This window comes from Capra hircus, chromosome 16 (assembly GCF_001704415.2).
Source record: "Capra hircus breed San Clemente chromosome 16, ASM170441v1, whole genome shotgun sequence".
Classification (NCBI taxonomy): Eukaryota; Metazoa; Chordata; class Mammalia; order Artiodactyla; family Bovidae; genus Capra; species Capra hircus.
In genome coordinates, this window is record NC_030823.1 from 29,938,800 (window position 1) to 29,964,584 (window position 25,785).

At 40.8% G+C, this 25,785-nt stretch overlaps 1 protein-coding gene across 4 annotated transcripts in view; it reads left to right on the plus strand.

The window, feature by feature from the left end:
* Positions 1–25,785, plus strand: part of SMYD3 (SET and MYND domain containing 3) — a 741,121-nt gene that overhangs the window by 554,954 nt on the left and 160,382 nt on the right. For all 4 annotated transcript variants that reach the window (XM_005690552.3, XM_013970112.2, XM_013970114.2 and 1 more), the window contains 2 exons: positions 23,444–23,511; positions 25,032–25,134. In XM_005690552.3, the coding sequence (XP_005690609.1) occupies positions 23,444–23,511; positions 25,032–25,134 (171 nt within the window). The remainder of the gene's footprint in view (positions 1–23,443; positions 23,512–25,031; positions 25,135–25,785) is intronic.

Consider the following 25,785-nt stretch of genomic DNA (forward strand, 5'->3'; position numbering starts at 1 on the left):
ACTTTGTTCTCTCACTTGCTCGGTGCAGTTTATCTAAGCTGTCAGTTTATCTGAGTACCTGTCCAGTGCCAGCCTTAGGGCCTAACCTGATTTTGTGAATAAATGTCTCAGATATTTGCTGAGCATATGACTGTGTTGTGTGTTGGGCTTGCAGGGGGAGGCCATGGTGAATCAGTTGTTGTTTTTCCTCAAATCCATTTATCTATTTAAAAAATACTTATGGAGACTTACTGTATGCCAGACACATTAGTAAAAGCACAAGTGTGGAAAATATCTTGATTTGTTTACATATCTTCCTGATAAGAAACATTCAGGTCAATTGCAGTTTTTACATTTATGAATGTTACTATGGACATTTTTCTTGTATGTGCCTCCCAGAGCTCCTTTGCAGGAGATTGTCTTAGGTAGTGAAATGAGTAAACTATAGCTATACACATTAACATATGTGAATCTTAGCATAATGTTGATCCAAAAACCAAACACATATAAGTTTGCAACGCAGTAATAAATCAGTATGATTCCATTCATAAGAAACCAAAAGCATGAAAAATAAACATTGTTGTTTAGGGATACATGCATATGGGATAAGACTATCATAAAAACAAGGGAATAAGTTACACAAAATTAAGACAGCGATAATCTCAGGAAGATGGAGAGGGAATGAGATGGGGGAAGCACAAAGGCTATTGTACTGTTCCACCCATACAGGAAACTCTGGTTAATTTCTGTTTATTTAGTGAGTAAATGGAACCTTGACATACATTTATATTAAGTATCATATTTATATTTTTGATACATATTTAATTTTTACTTAAAATATTTTTAGAGGGAGGTGTGGATCATGACCTCAAGAAATTTATGGTTTATTGAAATAGAAAAGACAGATTAGCAAATAAATGCCACAAAGTGCTTGAGAGAGATGACTCGTGGTGTTCAGTTGCTTATAGTCCCGTGTAGAGATTAATTTTTACATAATTTCAATTACAGTTTCAATTCAAAGTAGAATATAATAAATGTCATATGAGTAAAGTGCTATGAGAGTATAGAGAAATAAAACGGATAGGTTATAGGAAAGCTTCTTAAAGGAGGTGTCATATAAGCTGGATCTTGCAGGGTGAATAAAATTATGAGCAACACAGATCATGAGGGAAGAGTTTTTTTAAAGAGGAGATACTGTAGGGTTTCCCCCGGTGGCCCAGGTGTAAAGAATCTGCCTGCCAGCGCAGGAGACACTGGTTTGATCCCTGATCTGGGAAGATCCCACATGCCCTGGGGAAAAAAGCCCTGGGCCACAACTATTGAGCCGTGTGCTCTAGAGCCCAGAAGCCACAAGGACTGAAGCCCGAGTGCCCTAGAGGCCATGCTCTGCAGTAAGAGAAGCCACCACGGTGAGAAGCCTGCATTCCACAGCTGGACAGTAGACCCCCGCCCGCCACAAGGAGAAAAACCTGTGCAGCAGTGAAGACCCAGCACACACACACAAAAAGCAAACCAAAAATAAGTAATAAATAAATAAAATTATTAAAAAATAAAGAGGAAATGCTCTAAACAAAAATGTAACATCTCTTGAGTACAGGACATGGCTGAGGATGACAATGAGGCCAGTGTAACTGATACTTACAGTTAGTGCTGGATGCAGAGGGAAGAAAGGATGCGGCTAGACTCGGGACCTTTAATGTCATGCTAAAGAATTGTGTCTTTATTCTGCAACTACTCAGTGGATCTCAGATTTCTCTTTATCTGGTAGCATTTTGAAGAATGGATTGGAAAAAGATGCAGGGAATGGGAGAGTTCGCAGAGAGCCTACCTTGGAAAGTTGCAAGCAAAAGATGAAGGTGTAAGAAGTAGTGGAAATGGAAAGAAAGGGATGAATGTGAGAGCTGACACAGAGGTATGACCTGATTGGTAATTGAATTAGGAACGATCCACCACTTTCTTTATCTTATCTTTTTGTCCCGGTTTTACATTGACCCTAATTTTCTTGAAGAGATCTCTAGTCTTTCCCATTCTGTTGTTTTCCTCTATTTCTTTGCTTTGATCGCTGAGGAAGCCTTTCTTATCTCTCCTTGCTCTTCTTTGGAACTCTGCATTCAGATGCTTATATCTTTCCTTTTCTCCTTTGCTTTTTGCCTCTCTTATTTTCACAGCTATTTGTAAGGCCTCCCCAGACAGCCATTTTGTGTTTTTGCATTTCTTTTCCGTGGGGATGGTCTTGGTCCCTGTCTCTTTTACAATGTCACAAACCTCCATCCGTAGTTCATCAGGCACTCTATCAGATCTAGTCCCTTAAATCTATTTCTCACTTCCATTGTATAATCATAAGGAATTTGATTTAGGTCATACCTGAATGGTGTAGTGGTTTTCCTTACTTTTCAATTTAAGTCTGAATTTGGCAACAAGGAGTTCATGATCTGAGCCACAGTCAGCTCCCAGTCTTGTTTTTGCTGACTGTATTGAAATTAAAAGACGCTTACTCCTTGGAAGGAAAGTTATGACCAACCTAGATAGCATATTCAAAAGCAGAGACATTACTTTGCCACCAAAGGTCTGTCTCGTCAAGGCTATCGTTTTGCCAGTGGTCATGTGTGGATGTGAGAGTTGGACTGTGAAGAAAGCTGAGCACCGAAGAATTGATGCTTTTGAACTGTGGTGTTGGAGAAGACTCTTGAGAGTCCCTTGGACTGCAAGGAGATCCAACCAGTCCATTCTAAAGGAGATCAGTCCTGGGTGCTCTTTGGAAGGACTGATGCTGAAGCTGAAACTCCAGTATTTTGGCCACCTCATGTGACAAGTTGACTCATTGGAAAAGACTCTGATGCTGGGAGGGATTGGGGGCAGGAGGAGAAGGGGACGACAGAGGATGAGATGGCTGGATGGCATCACCGACTCAATGGACATGAGTTTGGGTGAACTCTGGGAGATGGTGATGGACAGGGAGGCCTGGCGTGCTGCGATTCATGGGGTCGCAAAGAATTGGACACGACTGAGCGACTGAACTGAACTTCCATTGACTCCTGCATCAGTCCTATCCTGATCTGCATCCTTATATTTCAATTGCCACATAACAAGCAACTCAGGAAAGGCATTACCAACTGCATTTTACCTAACATCTTTAAAACATTTATCTGGGGAAGATTGGCAGTATTTGCAACAAATATTTATACTGGGGCAAATGGTAAAGACTAAGGAGAAATATGCTTTTCCTAATTACAGTGTTGATAGCTCAGGGTTTGGTCACTTATCTCCAATTTAATCACATCAGTGCGTTAACATGCGCCACCTCGTGCGCTACCTTTTTTAGTTTCTTTTCACTTGAAAGTATTATATCCACTGGGATTCCCTGGTGGCTCAGATGGTAAAGAGTCTGCCTGCAATGCGGGAGACCTGAATTCTATCCCTGGGTCTGGAAGATCCTATGGAGGAGGAAATGGCAACCCACTCCAGTATTCTTGCCTGGAAAATCCCATGGATGGAGGAGCCTAGTGCGCTGCAGTCCATGGGGTCGTGAAGAGTCGGATACGACGGAGTGACTTCACTCACTCACTCACTCACTCATTCCATCCATTAGCTGTTTTGTTTTTAATTATTCAAGGTAAAGAGGATTATTGTGTTTCAAAAAAGTTAAACAGAAAAAATCTCTTAAAATTTCAACGAAAATCAGTGTTGAAAATCTTTCTGAAGTTCTAGGGGCCTTAGTAGGTACAACTTACTAAACACATTTTAACCTAAACTTGATGTTGAGCTTCTAGGCTTCATTTATGGTATGTAGTACTGTAGTTGAAGAACAGGCCCAAAACTAATCCCATAATATACTTCATATTATTTACTGTTGTTCAGTCACAAAGTTGTGTCTGACTCTGTGACCCCATGAACTGCAGGACGTCAGATCCTCCCTGGCCTTCACCATCTTCCTGGGTTTACTCAGATTCATCTCCACTGAGTCAGGTTTTTGTTATTTTTGCTGTTCATTCTTGAATACTGAACCCTACATGTAAGCTTGTGTTCCTGACATTTTCTATCCCTACTGCCTCTCCTCAGAATAACATCCTGAAAAATATTTTTAGTTTATTTAAAGATTTTATATAGTTGGAGTCCAGCATGTCAGTGTAGACAAGTTTCCCAATGATAGTAAATTCAAGTACAGAAGAAAAACATCTCACCTTACTTTGTTTCTTTCTCCAAATACACTGGACCAAAGAGGTCTAACTGTCTTGAATTCCTTTTTCGGGAAATAAAAACACTGTATCCAAAGGTATTTATTTTTATCACTTTCTGGGGTGTTTTGGGGGATTTCATGATTACATGCTTGCCAAGCTCCTTTGTTTTAGGTTCCTACAGCCTCCTGCTCAGCCTCTAATTGCTACCTATTCTGTCTGATAACTGCCTTTCTGTTTTGATTCTAGTGCCTTCCTAACAGTAATGATATTTAGTCTTTGGTTTGATGTATCATCTGGGTATGCACTGACCCCCGCATAGGGAAGGGTAGTTGCTTATGTTCAAAAGGCGTTGGCTGGAATGTGACATTCCAACATGTGTAGGGCATTTGGGAAGTTGAGGCTCTTCATTTTAGAAAGAGTTTTACAACTCTCTGCTGCTGTGGGTAGCCAATGCTTTGCTTGCCTTTAGCTTAGTAAAACTTGCTCTGTCTACACTATGTTACGAAACATATGGTTAGTGGGTGTTGACTTTCAGTGTTTCTTTTGCACAGAATCTTCGCCATGGTGGAAGCGATGGGGAGGGGAGATACCTGTCTTTAATCAGTAGCGGGAGCATCTGGGGAGCCTGTATCACAATCTGCTCAGATTAGAACAGTGGGAACAATAGTGCCTACCACACTGTACTCTCCCCATTTACCTGTAAGCTGCATCTTCATTGATCTGCTTCTGAAAATCGACTCTCTGACTTACTGGACTGAATTATTACCAGGCAGTCATGTAAAAATCATAGTCTTTGTTCCTTTTCCTGTCAATCTTTTATTTTTCTTCATGACAAGCCAAATACATACTAGAAATCAGCGATTCTCATCCTTAGGTTTAGTATCCTTGTAACTTTTTTGTTGCCAACTTATGTTTCCTTAACCTCCTTTTCATGCCTTTTTCCTTTCTATTTCGTTTTTGCTCCATTTCCCAAAATGAGCCTTGCATTTCAGTTTTGTGAACTTACCTTTCACTGATAATGCTTTGGTTTATTATTTCCCCTTCAAATTGTCTTTGTAATAATAATCTTCACATAGGGGTATTTCTGTGTTATTTTCTTTGAAACCAACATTTCTTTTCCTGCCATTGATAACTTACTGATTTTTTTTACACAAACAGCAGATTAATTCTCTACTCATTGTCTCTAAATTCAAAGTTGGAAACCTTACATATGCAAATTCTGTTCTATTTGCTTTAATTGTCAAACTCTGTTTCCTTCAGTGAATATGTTCTGTTTTGCATTTAGGTGTTGCTAGAAAATGAGGAGAGAGTATGTGCAAAATAAGTCTGGAGGTAAAGAAAGAATCTTTTGGAATTTTATTTTTCATTTAAAGAACTAATTAAAATTGTATAACCCAAGCAAGGGAAAACTTGACTCTTTTGTGATCGTAAGGGTGGACTGTTGGATCTCACAAATTAGGAAGTTCAGATGTTTCTTCTTTGTGTAGGCAACTCTGAGTGTGATCATTATAAAGGACAATGCAAAGAAAGTGGGGAGTTTGAATGGCCAGACCACAGGCAGCATAATCTGATTTTTAATAATTAGGATTTGTCTATGGTCATGAAGAAGCATTCTTACAAATATATCTGAAGAGTATATTTGCATTATGATAAGGTGAGCATTAAGTGGACGTTTCACTCTCAGATATTTGTATAGCCAAGGAATGCAGTGCACTGCTGATCACCAAGGACTCTGGCTGAGGCTTTAGAAGATTACCCACTCTTTGGCAGTGAAGTGACAAGGGTGTTGTAGAAACAACACACCTTTTCTTTCTTCAAGTCCTGTGTGGTTTCTATTTATGCCTTTGTGTATCTTTCTCATTTCCTTATGTGTTAAGTAGTCTTGAAGGCCAGTACTCTTCTTGAAAACTAAGATTCTGGAGCATTCAATTCCTATCTGTGTGACTTGTAAGGTTGATGATGAGTGACTTTGAAATCTGTCTGCAGTGTTTCCACCCAAACTATCCTCAAAAGTGCATTCACTTGATTCTTTAGAGAGAGCTATATGGTAGGTGGGGGAAAAATGTGAGGTTGGGCTTTAAAGTAACAAATTCCTTTCCAGGGGAAATTGCACTGCTTAACTGAATATTGAAAGAAGATACTGGGAACATATGTGCGTTAGGTCAGCCTCCAGAGTATAGCTAAATTTGCAAGACAGTTGACTTGGCTCAAGTGATGTAACTTTATATCACAATTGTCCTTTGGGTTTTGAGTGACTTACAATAGTCTGTTTTGTGATGACGGATTCAGAAGATGGTGAAAACATCTTGGTAGTGAGTGCCTTTGAGTGATAGTAAGAGTCGGGAGCAACCCAGTCTGTTGGTGGGAGAGGATCCGTGAGGTCAGAAACTCAGGGCATGACATCCGCAGAAACCAGCTGTTTATCAACATCAACTGATGTTCTTCCAGGAACCTGGAGTTCTACGGAGTGATGTTGTATTTTATTCATTCCAAGCTGCATATGTTTTATAATTTTACACCTCTGAAATTGAAATCTGTTTCATATGACCGACAACCTAACATAGTTTGGTTGTGTTTTTTCCTAGTGGTGTATATGATGGTGTGTCTTACTAATTATTGAGTTTGTCTTATAGTTAATAAACTGGGCAGTAATAATGATCTTGATACTATTCACTAAGCTTCCTGCATGCCAGGAGACTTTCTGAGGCCTGCATTTATTATCTCACTTAATCCTCACAATTCCTCTGGTTTATAGCTTTCTGATAATTTCTGGTCTTTTATTTTGGGGCTCTTCCTAATCTAAACTAATTGGCCAATAGTGTAAAAATGCAGTGATGGTGGTTTAGTCGCTAAGTCATGTCTAGGTCTCGTGACCCCATGGACTGTAGCTCACCAGGCTCCTCTGTCTATGGGATTTCCCAGGCAAGAATACTGCAGTGGGTTACCATTTCCTTCTCTGGAGAATCTTCCTGACCCCAAGGTTGGAATCTGGGTGTCCTACATTGCAAGCAGAGATTCTTTACCAACTTAGTCACCAGGGAAGCCCATAGAAATGCAGGCACATACCTAATGTAGCACATTTCATCCCACATAAAAAATACAGATTCCCTGATGTTTAAATGTGATCAAGTGGGAAGGCAGAAGGCATTCATGAAAAGAGAGAAAGCGACCATGGTTATTTCAGAGAGAGGACCACGTGGGAAGGAGTTCTTTGTAGAGTCTGTCTCTGATCCCTCCCTGTGTGAGTGAATGCCTGCAGATACCATGCCAGTCATGTGCCAGAGTATCCTCGGCCTCATTTTCTCCTTCTTTCTTCAGCCACTTGCTCTTTTATAGCTGATTGATCTTTCCAGACTGCTCTGGGAGAGCGCATCCCTCTCTTTGTGGCACTAATTTGGTGAAGGCAGTGGGCTGCAGTCAGACAGTGGGAGAGTGGAAAATTCAAAAGCCATCCATTTTACTTGACATCTCCCAGCTGGTCTTCAGTAATCCCCAGCAATCTTTTGTGTGAATGATCAGGGGATGGGGAGGCCAGACCGCCTCCCAGGGCCATGGAAGAGCAGTGGACTCATGTGTTTCTAAATTGACCTGACAGATCAGAGTGGTGCCCTGCATTATTGCAACTTGTATTTTGACATAGTGACTTATAAAGAAATATGGTCAGTAGTCAGGAAAATAATCTTTGGCTGAGGAAGGCTAAAATTTGTCAGAACTGGAGAGAAACGTGACAGTTGTTTTTACTCGCTTGTTTCACCGGGATCACCAGGCGAAATGGTGGAAGATGTAGCGTTTGCTTCTTGCGCCTGGTGCTTTGGTGCACATTGAAGGTGGCTCAGTTGTGTCCAGCTCTTAGTGACCCCATGGAGTTCTCCAGGCCAGAATACTGGAGTGGGTCACCTTTCCCTTCTCCAGGGAATCTTCCCAACCTAGTGATCGAACCCAGGTCTCTCACATTGCAGGTGGATTCTTTACCAGCTGAGCCACTAGGGAAGTCCAAGAATACTGGAGTGGGTAGCCTATCAAATTCTCCAGGGGACCTTCCCAACCCAGGAATCGAACCAGGGTCTCCCTCATTGCAGGCGAATTCTCTACCAACTGAGTTTTTGGTACATGTAAGGCCCTTAATAAGTGAATGAATAAATCCTCATATCTGAAGGCCCTGGTACATCATCCTTCCAGATCTCACCTTTCAGTGAACTCCCTCTCCCAGTCTGGGACTTCCTCCAGGACCAAGTTTTCTGCTAAGATGAACTACATTTTGCTGCTGTGTGAGAGCAAATGAATCTGTCCCGAGAACATGCACTGATCTCTCTGAGCCTGCTTTTCCTCATCCTTAAGATGAAGCCACAGTACTCACGGCTCATTGGTGGACTGGAAGAGTAGAGGAGATCCGGTGAGAAGCGCTTCCAAGGGCACCGCAGAAGCGTCAGCCGGCTCTCCAGCAGCGCACTTAGGTTTAGTCGTGGCTTTGCTGTGCTGGAAAATTGTGGGTTCAGTGGTGTGAACCCACACCTTGCATTCTGCTCTTCCTGCATCTCCTTCCTGGTTCTTTCCTTTTTTAAAAAAAAAAAAAATTGAAGTATACCCTTCTCTGGTTCTTCAGAGAAAACAGTTAAATCCTTTTTTCTCCTCTCCACAATATGGAGTGAAAACAAGGTACATTTCAGAGGCTTGTGGACCTTTTTAAACCAAGAAAGAAATGTGGTGGGTATTTCCTACCATCTGGCAAAATCCTAAGTCCGTATTCCTTTTACTTGTTGGTGTTTCCTTTGTAATAGCTGCCGTTATCAGATGTCACCACCTTTAACTTTTTAAAGTCAAAGGGGTCTGTATAGGTATTAAGTTTATGCCAGTTTTCTTCAGTCTTAGGAAACAGATTTTTAGAATTTATGATTAAGTCGATATTTTCCCACTTTGTCTCAGAAGGAATAAGAAGTTTGAGTTGCGCTTTTGATTCCAGGTTCCGGGTCCCTCTTTTGGCATCTGATCTTCATTGAGCCTTCCCTGACCTGACCCAGCCCAGCTAGTGACCCCTCCACTGGGCATTAGTTCAGTTCGCTTGTGATGTAGTTCATACAGCTGTCTTGCCTGCTGGTCTCAGAGTCCTTGAACGCAGGGTCTGACTGTATATCTTCTTACAGGTCCAGAACCTGTCTGTGTGATTCGCTGAGTGACTTTGTTGTAGGAAGGAATGAGATGGGGAGAGAGAGAAAAGTGTGGAAGAGTGGAGGATGTTAAGAGAACTTTTTTTTTTTTGATTGTACAGTGGTGATTGCCTTGGTTTATGAACATTTCTATATAGAAGTCACAAAAGCTAACAGAGTCACTAAAGTAGTCAGTCCATAATCATTCATTCAGCAGACATTTTTGGAACATACTCAATGTATCAGACCTCTCTGAGCCAGGAGGAGAAAAAGGATAAAGTGGAAGATCTACCCTCCTGGAAGTCGGGTGTACAGAGCTCACCATGATGTCTTGCATCGATTGTGGCAGCGGATATGTGAATAGCAGTGCGGGAGTGCTGGCCACGGGGCCTCGCTTCTCAGCTGGGCAAGTCCAACGGCCTCCCAGGAGGGAAGATTTTTCAGGTGGACCTCAAAGAATCAGTGGGAGTGCATTCAATAGGTGGGAAAAGGAGAGGGGATAATTTTAGACAGAAAGATTGGCCTGCCCCACAGAGACATCAGGGTATTAAGAGTGGAAAATTCAAAGGCAGTGTGAGAGGCCAGTGCCGGGATAGACTGGAAGATTTGGTCAGGACCAGATTCAAGTCCAGCAGTTAGCCTCTCTCCCTAGCCCAGGGCTTGTCTATCTTTTTTTTTTTTTTTCTTTTAAATGTTTTTAGTGTCTCAAGAATCAGTAGAACTTTATTCACTTCCATTCTTTTGCCATTAACAGAAAACTGGAGAAGGCAAAAATGTTTTATATGTTTACAAAGATAAATGACCTCTTTACCCAAGAAAGGTCAAACCTCAAACAACAACGGGGAAGATCTTTTTAAAGCTCATGCTTCAAACCTAGACAGCTTATTAAAAAGCAGAGACGTCACTTTGCCGACAAAGGTCTATATAGTCAAAGCTATGATTTTTTCAGTAGTCATATACAGGTGTGATAGCTGGACCATAAAGAAGGCTGAGTGCCTAAGAATTGATGCTTTCAAACTCTAGTGCTGGAGAAGACTCTTGAGAGTCCCTTGGACAATACGGAGATCAAACCAGTCAATCCTAAAGGAAACCAACCCTGAATATTCACTGGAAGGACTGATGCTGAAGCTGAAGCTCCAATACTTTGGCCACCTGATTTGAGGAGCCAACTCATTGGAGAAGACCCTGATGCTGGGAAAGAGTCAGTGCAAGAGGAGAAGGGGGCGACAGAGGATGAGATGGTTGGATGGCATCACTGACTCAATGAACATGAGTTTAAGCAAACTCCAGGAGATACTGAAAATACAAGGAAGCCTGGTGTGTTGCAGTCTATGGGTTCACAAAGAGTCGGACATGACTTAGTAACTGAATAACAATATATTGCTTTGTTACTACAGAGTTCCACACCCTAGCCAAGACTAGCAAACTTTATTTTCAGCAATGCATGTTACAGAAGAAAAGATGTATTTAGTCTGCTTTTCCAGATAACCCTCCTCGTCACTTTCTGATGAACTCTGAATGGGGAGAGGGGTCCTTCCTTAGGAATCTCTGTAGCTTACCACCGAAGTGGTGCAGGACGTGTGTTGGTGTTTTATCCAGTCACCAACTCAGGTTCTTGGTCAGAAGAGAGGCTGGGAATAGTACCATTTATGTATTCATTATGCTGTTTAATTTAAAATGGCACCAGAAGAAAGGACAAATAATCAGCTTGGGTCCTTGCTTTGAAATCCCACCCGTTTGTTCTGTGTATCTGTCTGTAAGAGTGGCTGGAGGAAGCAGGGGAAAGGCTGATCACCTCTTAGAGAAGGGGGTTGGGCGGGGATGAAGCCATGGTTTACCTTCTCTTTTACTTGACTCTGTGTTTCTGAAGATAAAGGGGTGCACCTTGAAAGATCATGAGAGGGGCTGGCATCCCAGGGCCTCATTCCATACGCTGGACTACAGGAGTAGAGTTGTGACTCTCTCTAGTCTGGGGTCCTTTCTTCCCTGGCTCCCGCTCACATGGGTCAACAGGCAGTGTCCAGGGATCAGGTAGGCGTGGAAAACCACACAGGGATTGACCCACTGAAGTGCTTCCTCAACCGTGGCCATTGCCTGCCAGGAACAGCTCCAAACCCTAGTCCCCAAAGCACCCTGGTACAGGTTCGTGCAGCTTGTAGATGAGCCCTGCACACCTGGTCTAAGGTGAAATATATGCTTCTGGGGTTTCATTCCCTGAGATGTCAGGTATGATCAGGATGATAAACCCTCACCTGCCAACATTTCTCCTGGAAAGAAAACTCACCTTAATTTCTACATAGCGAGTGTAACCTTAGCTCACATGTGAATTTGTCTTTCATTTGGGGATTACATCAAGCAGTTGGTTAGTGCTCAGTATTCCCTTTCACATGGAGTATTTTTCTGTAGTTTTCTTTTTCTCCATTAACTTGATGGAAAAACACAGATGATTTGAGGCATACTCTGCTCTATCCAGTTCAGGCTCAGTTGGGGACACACATTACCTAGCATACTTCATTTAGAAGTGGAGCACTGGAGCTCAGAAAAATTGGCTTCCCTGGTGACTCAGATGGTAAAAAATCTGCCTAGGATGCAGGAGACCTGGGTTCAGTCCCTGGGTCCAGAAGCTCCCCTGAAGAAGGAAACAGCAGCCCACTCCCATATTCTTACCTGGAGAATTCCATGGACAAAGGAGCTTGACGGGCTATAGTCCATAGAGTCGCAAAGAGTTGGACACAACTGAGCGACTAACACACTTTCAGAAAAATTACAGCGAGGAATACTCAGCTGCACATGGGTAGATTTTTGCTCTGTTTACATGGAAAGAGAATAATGAAACTAAATGATCATGTAAGAGAACATTTCTTGCAATTCAGGTCAAACAAAAGAATCTTTAAGTGTGCTCTGTGGAAAAAAGTTGAATTCACTGTGGTCATAAACTTTTTGGATAGGAGCGTGACTCAATGAAATTTTTAACAGAAAGGACTCTTATGTCAGAGCTATGGAAACCTACAATATCCTGTAATAAATTATTTAAGAATATCCTAGTAGTTCTGAGCCTCAGGATGTGGGAGGAAAATTAAACAATGGAAATCATGTTCCAGGACTTTATATTTTTATACATACTTGACAGACATCTACAGTAAGTGGTTTTTTCATCAGATGACTTATAAGGAGGTGAAATGCCATGTAATATCCCCAGGGAAAGAACAATGGGCAAATTTGTGAATATCATTTCTGTTTGGCTTTCTATTATCAAGGACAGTTGTTGGATATAATAAGTTCTGCTGTGAGTAAAGCCCTTAGAAAAATGAAAATGTGGGTGGATTTTAGAAAGCAAGCATGATATCTAAAGGGGCTTCATTCTTTGAATCCTCATTTGCTAACATTGGGTTGTTTGACCTTGGGGAAAATGTAAAACAGAAAGCCCAAATTTATGATTGCTGTTCCTTCACTTATGATGCTGATCTTGCTGTTGATTTTAGCCTTGGCAAGTCAATGCTGAGTATTCTGTATGTCTGTGTGCATGCGTGTGAAGTCACGTCAGTTGTGTCTACCTCTTTGTGACCCTATAGACTATAGCCTACCGGGCTCTTCTGTCCATGAGATTCTCCAGGCAAGAATACTGGAGTGGGTTGCCAAGCCCTCTTCCAGGGGATCTTCTCAACCCAGGGATCAAACCTGCATCTCTTATGTCTCCTGCCTTGGCAGGTGGGCTCTTTACCACTAGCGCCACCGGGGAGGCCCTCCACATGTCTAGGGTACACTATTTGTGACCACGGCTTGAAATGTGAAAGACACTATTAAAGTTGTGGAAACAGTACTTGAATGTACTAGGGTCTAGAAGCACACATTTCCAAATACATTGTTATATGGGTTGTGATAAAGTAGTTTACTTAAGTAAGATTATTTATTACCTGGGTTGTATAATAATACATTTACCAAAACAATAATATTCATTTAGTTCAGTTTAGTGACTTAGTTGTGTCTGACTCTGCGACCCTATGAACTGCAGCATGCCAGGCTTCCCTGTCCATCACCAACCCCTGGCGCTTACTCAAACGCATGTCCATTGAGTCAGTGATGCCAGCCAGCCATCTCATCCTCTGTCATCCCCTTCTCCTCCTGCCTTCAATATTTCCAAGCATCAGGGTCTATTCCAGTGAGTCAGTTCTTCCCATCAGGTGATCAAAGGATTGGAGTTTCAGCTTCAGCATCACTCCTTCCAGTAAATATTCAGGACTGATTTCCTTTAGGATTGACTGGTTGGATCTCCTTGCAGTCCAAGGGACTCTGAAGGATTTTCTGCAACACCACAGTTCAAAAGCATCAATTCTTCGGCACTCAGCTTTCTTTATAGTCCAACACTCACATCCATACATGAATATTCATTTAACACAAGGACAATTTTTTAATTTTTCCATTGAACAAGTGGTATACATGGTTAAATTTGCTTTAAGTTAGTTTTGTACCCAAAACAGCATTATTTATCAACACATTTTTTTTAACGCTCTATATTTTGTATTGAGGTATAGCCAATTAACAATGTTGTGATAGTTTCAGGTGAACAGCAAAGGAATTCAACCATATATATCCATTATCCCCTGAACTCCCCTCCCATCCAGGCTAACACATAACATTGACCAGAGTTCCCTGTGCTATACTGTAGGTCTTTGCTCATTATCCATTTTAAATAGAGCAGTGTGTATGGGTCGATCCCAAACTGCCTCACTATCCCTTCTCGCCATCTTTCCCCCCAGCAACCATAAGTTCATTCTCTAAGTCTATGAATTTGTTTCTGTTTTCTAAATAAATTAATTTGTATCATTTATTTTTGGGTTCCCCATGTAAGGCATGTGATAGGATATTTCTTCTCTGTCTTACTTACTTTACTCAGTATAACAATCTCTAGGTTCATCCATGGTGCTGCAGCATTATTTCATTCTTTTTAATGCTGAAAGTGAAAGTCACTCAGTTGTGTCTGACTCTTTGCAACCCCCTGGACTATACAGTTCATGGAATTCTCCAGGCAAGAATACTGGAGTGGGTTACCTTTCCCTTCTCCAGGGAATCTTCCCAACCCAGGGATCAAACCCAGGTCTCCCGCATTGCAGACAGATTTATTTATCAGCTGAGCCACAAGGGAAGCCCAAGAATACTGGAGAAGATGGCCTATCCCTCCTCCAGCGGATCTTCCCGACCTAGGAATCGAACCTGCATTTCAGGGGTCTCCTGCATTACAGGCAGATTTTGTACCAACTGAACTCTCTCTCTCTCTCTCTCTCTCTCTCTCTCTATATATATATATATATATATATACACACACACTATATATATATAGTGCATGTACATGCACTGGAGTGCATGTATCTCTTCAAAGTATGATTTTCTCTGAGTATACCCCCAGAAGTGGAATTGCAGGCTAATATCATGAGAAACGCTGGACTGGAAGAAACACAAGCTGGAATCAAGATTGCCGGGAGAAATATCAATAACCTCAGATATGCAGATGACACCACCCTTATGGCAGAAAGTGAAGAGGAACTCAAAAGCCTCTTGATGAAAGTGAAAGAGGAGAGTGAAAAAGTTGGCTTAAAGCTCAACATTCAGAAAACGAAGATCATGGCATCTGGTCCCATCACTTCATGGGAAATAGATGGGGAAACAGTGGTTGACTTTATTTTTTGGGGCTCCAAAATTACTGCAGATGGTGACTGCAGCCATGAAATTAAACGACACTCCTTGGAAGAAAAGTTATGACCAACCTAGATAGCATATTCAAAAGCAGAGACATTACTTTGCCAACTAAGGTCCATCTAGTCAAGGCTGTGGTTTTTCCTGTGGTCATGTATGGATGTGAGAGTTGGACTGTGAAGAAGGCTGAGCACTGAAGAATTGATGCTTTTGAACTGTGGTGTTGGAGAAGACTCTTGAGAGTCCCTTGGACTGCAAGGAGATCCAACCAGTCCATTCTGAAGGAGATCAACCCTGGGATTTCTTGGGAAGGAATGATGCTAAAGCTGAAACTCCAGTACTTTGGCCACCTCATGCGAAGAGTTGACTCATTGGAAAAGACTCTGATGCTGGGAGAGATTGGGGGCAAGAGGAGAAGGGGACGACAGAGGATGAGATGGCTGGATGGCATCACTGACTTGATGGACGTGAGTCTGAGTAAACTCCAGGAGTTGGTGATGGACAGGGAGGCCTGGTGTGCTGCGATTCATGGGGTCACAAAGAGTCAGACACGACTGAGCAACTGAACTGAACTGATGGTAGTTCTGTTTTTAGTTTTTTAAGGAACCACCATACTGTTCTCCATAGTGGCTGTACCAATATATATTCCCACCAACAATGTAGAAGGATTCCCTTCTCTCCATGCCTTTTCCAGCATTTATTGTTTGTGGATTTTTTTATGCTGGTCATTTTGACTGGTGTGAGGGATATCCATGCCAAATGCCGGACTGGATGAAGCACAGACAGGAATCAAGATTGCTGGGAGAAATATCAATAACCTCAGATATGCAGATGACACCACCCTTATGGCAGAAAGCAAAAAAGAACTAAAGAGGCTCTTGGTGAAACTGAAAGAGGAGTGTGAAAAAGTTGGCTTAAAACTCAACATTCAGAAAACAGATCATGGCATCCTTTCTCAACACTTCATGGCAGTTAGATGAGGAAACATTGGAAACAGTGACAGACTTTATTTTGGGGGGCTCCAAAATCACTGCAGATGGTGACTGCAGCCATGAAATTAAAAGACGCTTGCTCCTTGGAAGAAAAGCTATGGCCAAAAAAATAGAGCATGCTAAAAAATAGAGACATTACTTTGCCAACTAAGGTCCGTCTAGTCAAAGCTATGTTTTTTCCAGTAGTCATGTATGAATGTGAGAGTTGGACTATAAAGAAAGCTGAGCACCGAAGAACTGATGCTTTTGAACTGTGGTGTTGGAGAAGACTCTTGAGAGTCCCTTGGACTGCAAGGAGATCCAACCAGTCAGTCCAAAAGGAAATCAGTCCTGAATATTCATTGGCAGGACTGATGCTGAAGTTGCAACTCCAATCCTTTGACCACCTGATGGGAAGAACTGACTCATTGGAAAAGACCCTGACGCTTGGAAAGATTGAAAGGCAGGAGGAGAATGGGGGCAACAGAGGATGAGATGGTTGGATGGCATCACCAACTCAATGGCCATGAGTTTGAGGAAGCTCCAGTAATTGGTGATGGACAGGGAAGCTTGGGGTGTTGCAGTCCATGGGGTCACAAAGAGTCGGACATAACTGAGTGACTGAACTGAGGGATATCTCATTTTAATTTTGATTTGCATTTCTCTAATAACTAGCGATGTTGAACATGTTTTCATGTGCCTCTTGGCCATCTGCATATCTTCTTTGGAGAAATGTCTGTTTAGGTTCTGCCCACTTTTTGGATAGGTTGTTTGTTTTGATGAAGTTAATCCTCATGAGCCATTTATAAATTTTGGAGACTAAGCCCTTGTCGGTCACATCATTTGCAAATAATTTCTCCCAATGTGGGGGTTGTCTTTTAGTTTTGTTTATTGTTTCCTTTGCTATGCAAAAACTTTTGAGTTTAATTAGGTCCTATTTGTTTATTTTTGTCTTTATTTCCATGATTCTAGGAGACAGATTGAAAAAGATAATTGCTGCGATTTATATCAGAGAGTGTTCTTCCTATATTCTTTTTTAAGAGTTTTATAGTGTCCAGTCTAACATTTAGGCATTTAATGCATTTTGAGCTTATTTTTGTATATGGTATTAAGGAATGATTTAATTTCATTTTTTTACATGTAGCCATCCAGTTTGCCCAGCACCCTTTGTTGAAGAGACTATCTTTCCGACTTTGTATAATCTTGCCTCCTTTGTTGTGGATTAATGGACCATAGGCGTCTAGATTTTTAAATGAGTATTTTTGGTTTGGCTTTAGACAGTATCGTGATTTTATGACCTGATGTTTGCCATTACTATCATTTACTTTTCAAAATCCAGATAGATTAGATTTCACAATTTTCACGTTCTAAGTGATGAAGCAAGAGAGAAGGTTTTAGGTGAGAAATAACACACTGCAAGTGGACAGAGTTGGGCACGACTGAAGCGGCTCAGCACAGCATGCACAAGACTTTAATAGAGTTCATGTCACCTGCTAAAAGTAAGATTATGTACTCATTATACTTTCTCTGTCTAACGTTTTCTAAACACTAGAAATGTCTGGAGGTGCTATGTAAGAATTTCAACCAGATCAGAGTCGTTATATGGAACATCTTGAATCAGATTTATAGAATTCCTTATATAAGTTATTTATAAAATTATAATTTTTGTGTTCCTCCTTGCAATCCTTGCTTGCTGTCTTTAATCAGTGGTCCATTAGGTTTGCAAATGAAATAGCACATTAGCAAACACTATAATGTCAGACTTCCACGGAGCTTGCAGTGCAGCAGAGACGTGGCTCAGTGATGGGATCTCCAGCAGACTGGTTTGCCCCCACCTCCTTACAGCCCACTCACAACACAACACGGAGGCTCGCCAGCTACTTCCTGATAAAGGGCAAATATATTGCAGCGCTTGTCTTGTATATTGATTGTTAAAAATCCTAATTGAAACAGATGTCACAACCATCCTTACTGTTGTAAGCCTAGGGAACACTTGTGGATCCTGGAACTTATGATTTTGTCTTTTGAGAAAACTTCTTCCGCAGCCTGGTCTCCTCCCGTTGTTCTTCCGGTCTGGAGACTGCAAAACCTTCATCTTCAAGGCTAGGAAAAGACTGTCAGTGAGTGACCAAAGGAGGGAGGGAGGTATTAGGAAAGGGCTGCTTTGAGTCATGAAAGAGGGATAAACATTTGCCATGAAGGTAGGAGGGAGCAAGAAATAAAGATTTTAATGTCTTCAGGCTCATGAGAATGTTTGGAAAGAATTCTCTATTCAATAAAATATCATATTCTATGGAAAGAGAATAATATTCCCTGACTAAAATGCTTATCTTGCTTGTGAAGTTAGAGAATTGCTAGTTCAAGGAGTAGCGGGGAGGGCCGTTATTTTAAATGAAAACCCCTGCTTTTGGTTTTCATACCTGCCTACTCTTCTTCCTTTCCTTCTGTCCACAGAGCTTAATAAAACTAAGTGCAGTAAGCTTCCTTTTGAAAAGGTACTCTAATTAATAAACTCTATGTGTCAAAAGTCCTGTGTCATGAACATTCTATTTATGCTTCAAATAGAGACATTTTTAAGGAGATGCAGATGGTCTTTGAGGAAACCGCTTTACATTCGGTTCAGAAACTGAGTTCCCTTATGTTTAAATGTGTTTTAAAATTTATATATTTTGAAATTGAAAGCATTCTTTGAAGTAGGCTAGAAACCAGCTAAAGCTACTTGCACACAAGACTCAGTTCTTTGTAAAAATCCGTAATTGGGCTGGGTGGGGGCGGCTGGGAAGTGGATGGCTTCTCCTGTTAGGGTGTAGAATTACTGTGTTCTGAATCGGTGGTAAGCTCTCTTATAGCTGTTCAGCTTTGCCTTTAAAAGCCATTATGCTGGTGATTTTCCCTTGTGTCTCAAACATCTTCATTTGTCTGGCACTATAATAGAAGGCTTCTAGTTCAGAAAACTTGACCAAAAGATTTGAAATTTAAATAAGTGGTATTGATTGCTGCAGAGAAGTTTTTAAACTCAAAACAAAAATGTCAGGTTCTGGAACATGAACAAAATGACTTAAGAATTTGGTTTATAGCCTATTTTAAAGTTCACTTTAGTTTTTGTTTTTTGTGTGTTTTTTTTTTTTTTTTTTTCAAAATAGAGATGTTCCATGGCTAAAGAATACACATAATGTTACATTCAGTAATTATAAAATACTTTAAATGTATGTTTTAGCTTCATGTCATGGGAAATATTTTTACAGTAATAGTCAAGCTTAGTTTTTAAAAAATACTTTCTTAACCTAATTGCTTTCTTAGAAATAATTCCTTTAATAGGCTTTTCTATAGTGTGAAATATTCATTGATTGTTTAACCTGTTTAATTTCCTAAGAAAATGTTTTATATAGAGATAATATTTTGGAAAATGTTTAAACTTTGAGTTTTGGCTCCATATACATTCTTTTATCTCTTGGTATAAAGAGGAATTCTTTTCAGATTTTAGTAGTGCACATATGGAAATATTATCTACCTATTATTTCATGCAAAAAAAGATAAAACCTGAGGGCTAACTCATGTCCACCATTGCTATCAGTTATATATGTCAAAAGAATTCCTGTAACACTTTTCTTAAATCACATATTACTGAATGGAACCAATATTTTTTAATCAAAGTAGTTGTATGCAAAAAATTAAACCTTTTGTTTGCTAGCTCAGTAACACTAGCACATAACACCTCTCAGAATACAAATGAGGGACTTGTTAAGAATTTGTTAAATAAAACTTGAAAACAGTCCTGCTTATTGTGGAGTGGGACAGAATGAGAGATGGTGGCAGACGGATAATAGTGAAAATAGGACAGGGAGGGAAGAAAATAAAGAATAAAAAGAAAAGATGGAAGAGAAGTGAAAGGAAAAGAGAAGGACCATCACTTATCTATTCACTGGTTCGTTCGTTTTCCAAATACATATTTTGTGTTGAGTGTATTGGACCTCTGGCATTTTAAGCAGAGAATTAAACAAGTCCTTAATGCTCCTCTGATGAATACTACTGCCTTCCCCTTCACTGAACTGAAAGAAAAGAGGATGAGACAAAAGTGAGCTGGAATAAAGAGAAAGAAAGGACAAAGAAATATGAGCAGAAAATATAAAAGTTGGATGCCTAAGGACAAGAGAGATGGAAGGTTAACTTCTGCTTATTCTTTTTCATGGTACAGAATTACATCCATATCCCCTTCTTCACACCCACAGGATGCTTTTGATTTGTTTCTGGCATCTTCTCATGCCCTATTTGGATAATGCCTCTCTGGGCATGCTGAGGTCTACACCCAAGCAACCATCTATTGGAAAAAAATGTTTTTTAGTGTCTTCCACGTGCCAGGCACTGTGCTAGGCAGGGAGATACAGTGGTGAATGAAACTCGATCACTGCCCTCTGAGTATTTCATGATCTAGTTGTGCCAAGTAAATGGATAAATGATTCAGTACGATAAATGCTGCTAAAGAGATAAGTAAAAGTCAGCTAAGTCTTGGGATCAGTAAGAGTTTCCTGAAGTAAGAGAGAGCCAAGTTGATATTTCCCCTTGTTAGCTTGTCCTTTTTAAAAATTCCATCAGAATGCCTTGTTTGGAAAAAAAAACCTTTCAGTTTCTTTATAGTTGAGAAAAATTTTTAATTTTGGTTTGATTCAAAAGTTAGTAGATTACATTTGTTTGACCTGGCTTTTCATTGGTGAATTGTTTTAGGTAAAGTCCTGATTACACATTTAAAATAGATGTTCTAACGTATATTTCCTCCTAAAAGATTCATACCCATTTAAAAATATTTATGAAGTTTCAAAAACAAAGCGCAGGATCTTTTGTCCTGTATTTTTAACATCCATTTTATGCATAAATATGTATAGGCAGTACACTGTTGCAGCTTAATATGAAACAGATGCCCTTACAGCAGTTTAATGCGTGTGTGTCTAAAGTATGTATATGTACACCAATTTATTTCCTGACTTAAAACTGCAGTGTTATCAGAATTGTAGAGGAAAAATGCCAAATCATGATAGGTTGCACTAGATTTCATCTAAGAGCTCTTTGGAGCAGTGAAAGAGACTAAAAGGACTGAATGCTTTTTCATCCTTTATGTTCCTTCACGTAAAGCTGATTTAGAGACATTCCTGTCGCTGTTTTTTCCTTTGCAGAAACTTTATAACAACAAACCAGATCCGTCTGTAGCCACTGGTTCATCTCAAGTCTGTAGTGGCCTTTTCTGTCTTCTTCTTGATGGGTTTTGTTCTGTTTTGTCCTGAGTGTCAATGTCCAGCCCTAACTGTTCCCTGAACTGCAATTGCTCATTCTTAGTCTTGGCTTGATGTCTAATAGGTCACTTCAAGTTTAGCCACTGGACTTCCTCCCAACTCCAGTAACCAAACCTGGCTCCATTCACAGTCTTCTTCACAGATACGGCGATGGCAATCTTGTTCAGGTCCCATACTCAAACATTATCCTTGGCTCTTTTCATCTCCATAAGCAATCCATTGGCAGTACCACCTGCTTCTCCCAGTTTCCACAGCTACCAACCTCCATGCCATCATCATCCCTTGCCTGGGCTATTGGCTTGGTCTCCTAACTATTTCCCCTACTTCCAGTTGTGAGTTTCTATAGCCATTCACTACAGAACAGCCAGGGTGATTCTTTCAAAACAGAAATCAGATCCAATCACTCCTTGGTCAGAATAAACACAGTGGCTTTCTGTCTCATTTACAGTAAAATCCAGACATGACTATAAGTCTCTATATGATCTAGCTACCTCTCTGATCTCATATCTCACCCCTCTTCTTCTTACCTACTCTGCTTTGGCCATACCAGCCTTCTTGCTGTTTTTTTTGTACCTGAGATAGGAGCATTCCCACCTCAGGGCCTTTGCACTTGCTGTGACATGAACCGTCATCACCCAGATACATACACGTTCATTTGCAGAGTTCCTTCAGATTTCTGGAAGGAACTTAATTAATTGTCCTAAAGAACCTTCCTGAACACCTTTTTCTGCCCTTTTGCTTTATTTCTTTCTTAGCATTTATCCACATGTGTCATTTTTCTATCAAATATTTATGTCTTCCCTGCGAGTGCTTAGGCTCCATTAAGGCAGGAATTCTTTTTCTTTCTTGTTCTATCCCTAATACCTACCTGAGGCAGGATTTATGGCCAGGCTCTAGATTTTCTAAGTCCATTGCTCTTTCCGTGGTTCTACATGCCCTTCCATAGGTTTTAAGTTCCCCAAGTGCAGTGATTGTATCTTTTATTTCTTTTGCCCCATCGCCTCGTAGGATATAGGACCGTGCTATGCACTCAGTGTGAGGTTCCATGTGCCAAGTCAGTGCTGTACATAGCCTGATTGAATTACTTTCTGTGTTCATATGGTTGGTCATCAGCTTGGATCGCAGACTTACTCAGGATGTACTTCACCCTTTGTAGGAATAAAAGACAAGTTGCTGTTATTCCCCAGATACACAGTGACATTCAGAAACTGTAGGCAGTTTGTTTGCATGAAAAATCTAACATGGTGAGACTCTGGTTCTCAGTAAATAGATTATTTGCATTCTGAGTTTTGAATACTTGATGGAGAGGATTAGATTGTGCTGGTTTAAGCCTGAGGATTTTGTTGTTGTGGTGGTGGTGGTGGTGGTTGTTTTTGATGTTGATATTTGGTGTTGTTTATATTTCTGCATTTAACCACCCAAAGTTCTTTTTTTTAATGTATACAAATTATATATATATATATATATATATAAAATATACATATGTCTGTCTGTGTGTATATTTAAAGAACAGGATCACACACTGCATTGTTGTTCAGTCACTAAGTTGTGTCCAGCTCCTTGTGACCCCGTGGGCTGCAGCACACCAGGCTGTCTTCCCTGTCTTTCACTATCTCCCAGAGTTTCCTCAAACTTATGTCCAATGAATTGGTGACGCCATCCAACCATCTCATCCTCTGTCACCCGTTCTCCTCCTGCCCTCATTCTTTCCCAGCATTAGGGTCTTTTTCAGTGAGTCAGCTCTTCAAATGTGGTGGCCAAAGTATTGGAGCTTCAGCATCAGTCCTTCCAATGACTATTCAGGGTTGATTTCCTTTAGGATTGACTGGCTTGATCTCCTTGCAGTCCAAGGGCCTCTCAAGAGTCTTCTCCAGCACCACGATTCAAAAGCATCAGTTCTTCAGCACTCAGCCTTCTTTATACACTGCATACTATTTAGATTTTCATGCATCATATCATGACCTTTTTATTGTGTCACCATGATATTGACAGAAAAATATTGTTTTTAAAGATTATCCATATGTCATCAGTTCTCAAACTTAAGGAAAATATGTCCCAGACATGTTCTTTTACAAATGGAAGACAAAGCAGCTACTAAAAGGCTCTTGCATTTTATTTCGACAATTTGTGTTCTTTTGCCTATGAGGTTTCTTAGGTGACAGGTAATCCTGACTGTTTCCCTCTTGTTTTTACAGGTGATCTGCAACTCTTTCACCATCTGTAATGCGGAGATGCAGGAAGTTGGTGTTGGCCTGTATCCTAGGTAGGGTGGATGTTATTTCATTTACTGGAAGAAGCCTCTTTAATTCCCACCCAGCTCTCCAACCTTTTAAAAGTAGTTAGAAAGGCTATTACATGCAGCTGGTTTGAGAGCTAAGCTTGAAACTTAATGATAAATTACAAGAAAAATGGAAAATGTGAAGTTTAAAGAAAACAGTTTTATAACCCCACATTATATTCTATGCTGTTAATGGAGAGGAAGACCTCAGACCTAAATTCTTGTTGGGAATTGTGTTGAGGGCTACCCTGTGGTCCAGTGGTTAAGGCTGTGTGCTTCCAGCAGAGAGGGTGTGGATTTGATCACTGATCAGGGAACTAGGATCCGACATGCTATAGGGCATGACCAAAAAGAAAGAAAAAACCACCCCAACATTAAAAAAAGTTAGGGGTTGTGGGTGCTAGTAAACCACCCTGCCCTGATCTTATTCCTAGCCTTCTGGGCTGATCAGATGATTATTATACCAGACATGCTGTAATGTACCAGTTGGGTCCATTTTGTCTTTTGGCTCAGCCTCCTCTGAACCCCAGTGCTCCACGAGGTGGAACCCTCTTAGGCTCTGGTCTCCCAAAGAGCTCTCTCCAGCTCTCACCCAGGTGATCTGTATTGCTGAGCTGCTAGATTCTCCTTTGATGAGCACTCTGAGTTTCATTTTGTTTTCAGACTATTAGTGTCCAAATGCAAAGAGGGTCTTTTCTTATAATTAACTGTGAATCTGAGAAGTCAGCTTCTTATTTCTCATGTGTTATAAACCACAGGTCTATGATGTGGAGCAATAAATGACTCTCGTAAGATTATTGTGATGATGAAATTTGATCAACATGATCATGTGCTAAGAAGGTGCTTTCTACATAGTGAATACCCACTTAGAGTTATTTCTAATTATTATCAAATGTGGTGGCAGCTTAAATACATTCCCTTCCCCAAAAGTAAAAGGTATTCCTCCAAGGTAATGAAATGACTTGGCCACGGCCTGGAATGCATGAAGGTTTTGGTAGTGAGATAATCTCAACATTCTGTTGAAGAGGAAGTACTTCTAATTATTCTGCGACACAGTTGCACGTGTTCTAGTGAAGTTGGCAGTTCCACCGAAGGAGTTCAACAAATGTGATCCTGAATGGGAAGCTCAGGGGTATTTTGGCTGCTTCCTACTTACCTCAGAAGTAAATAAGGTATCCCTTTACCTCAGAAATTTTTCCTTTGCAAGGCAGTTTGTTTTCCCCATCTTCATGTTGGGTCGCATTAGTAGCTGGTACCTAGTGAGCCACCTCCCCATCCCCTAAAGTTTATTAACAAACTTCCCTAATGAGCTTTCACCCAGGGAGCCTTTCACTTCATGGGAAGTAGGTTAGTGCCCCCAGAGGACTCAGTCCCTGGTACACTGTCAACCCTACCTGTCCCTCTGCCCCTAAATTAAAATGTCTTTTGCCATTATAGTTGTTAAATATAGATGTTTGATTCTGTCTACTGAGCCACAGTATTCTCCTTTTTTTTCTCTTCTCCAGTATGTCTTTGCTCAATCACAGCTGTGACCCCAACTGTTCGATTGTGTTCAACGGGCCCCACCTCTTGCTGCGTGCAGTCCGAGACGTTGAGGCGGGAGAGGAGGTAAGGAACCCATGTTTCCCACTGGCTGGCCTCTTCTTCCTTTAAAACCAGTTGTGCCTGAAGGGCAGCTTTTCATTGTCTTTCTGCTGAAGAGAAGATATATATATAATACCTCTACCCACATATATGTGTTAATATACGATATTTTGTTTTCTCTTTCTGACTTACTTCAGTCTGTAGGACATTCTCTTGGTCCATCCATGTCTCTATAAATGACCCCATTTCATTCCTTTACATGGCTGAATAATATTCATTGTATGTAAATATCAAATCCCTTTTATCCATTCATCCATTGATGCACTGCGGTGACCTGAATGAGAAGAAAGTCCAAAAGGAATCAGCTGTACATACGTATACCTACAACTGATTCATTTTGCTGTACAGAAGAATTTAACACAACATTGTAAGCAACTATGTGCCGTGCTGTGCTTAGTTGCTCAGTCATGTCTGACTCTTTGCAATCCCATGGCCTGTAGCCCACCAGGCTCCTCTGTCTGGGGGGATTCTCCAGGCAAGAATACTGGAGTAGGTTGCCATGCCCTCCTCCAGAGGATCCTTCCAACCCAGGGATTGAACCTAGGTCTCCCACATTGCAGGCAGATTCTTTACTATTTGAACCACCGGGGAAGCCACTATACTCCAATAAAAAAT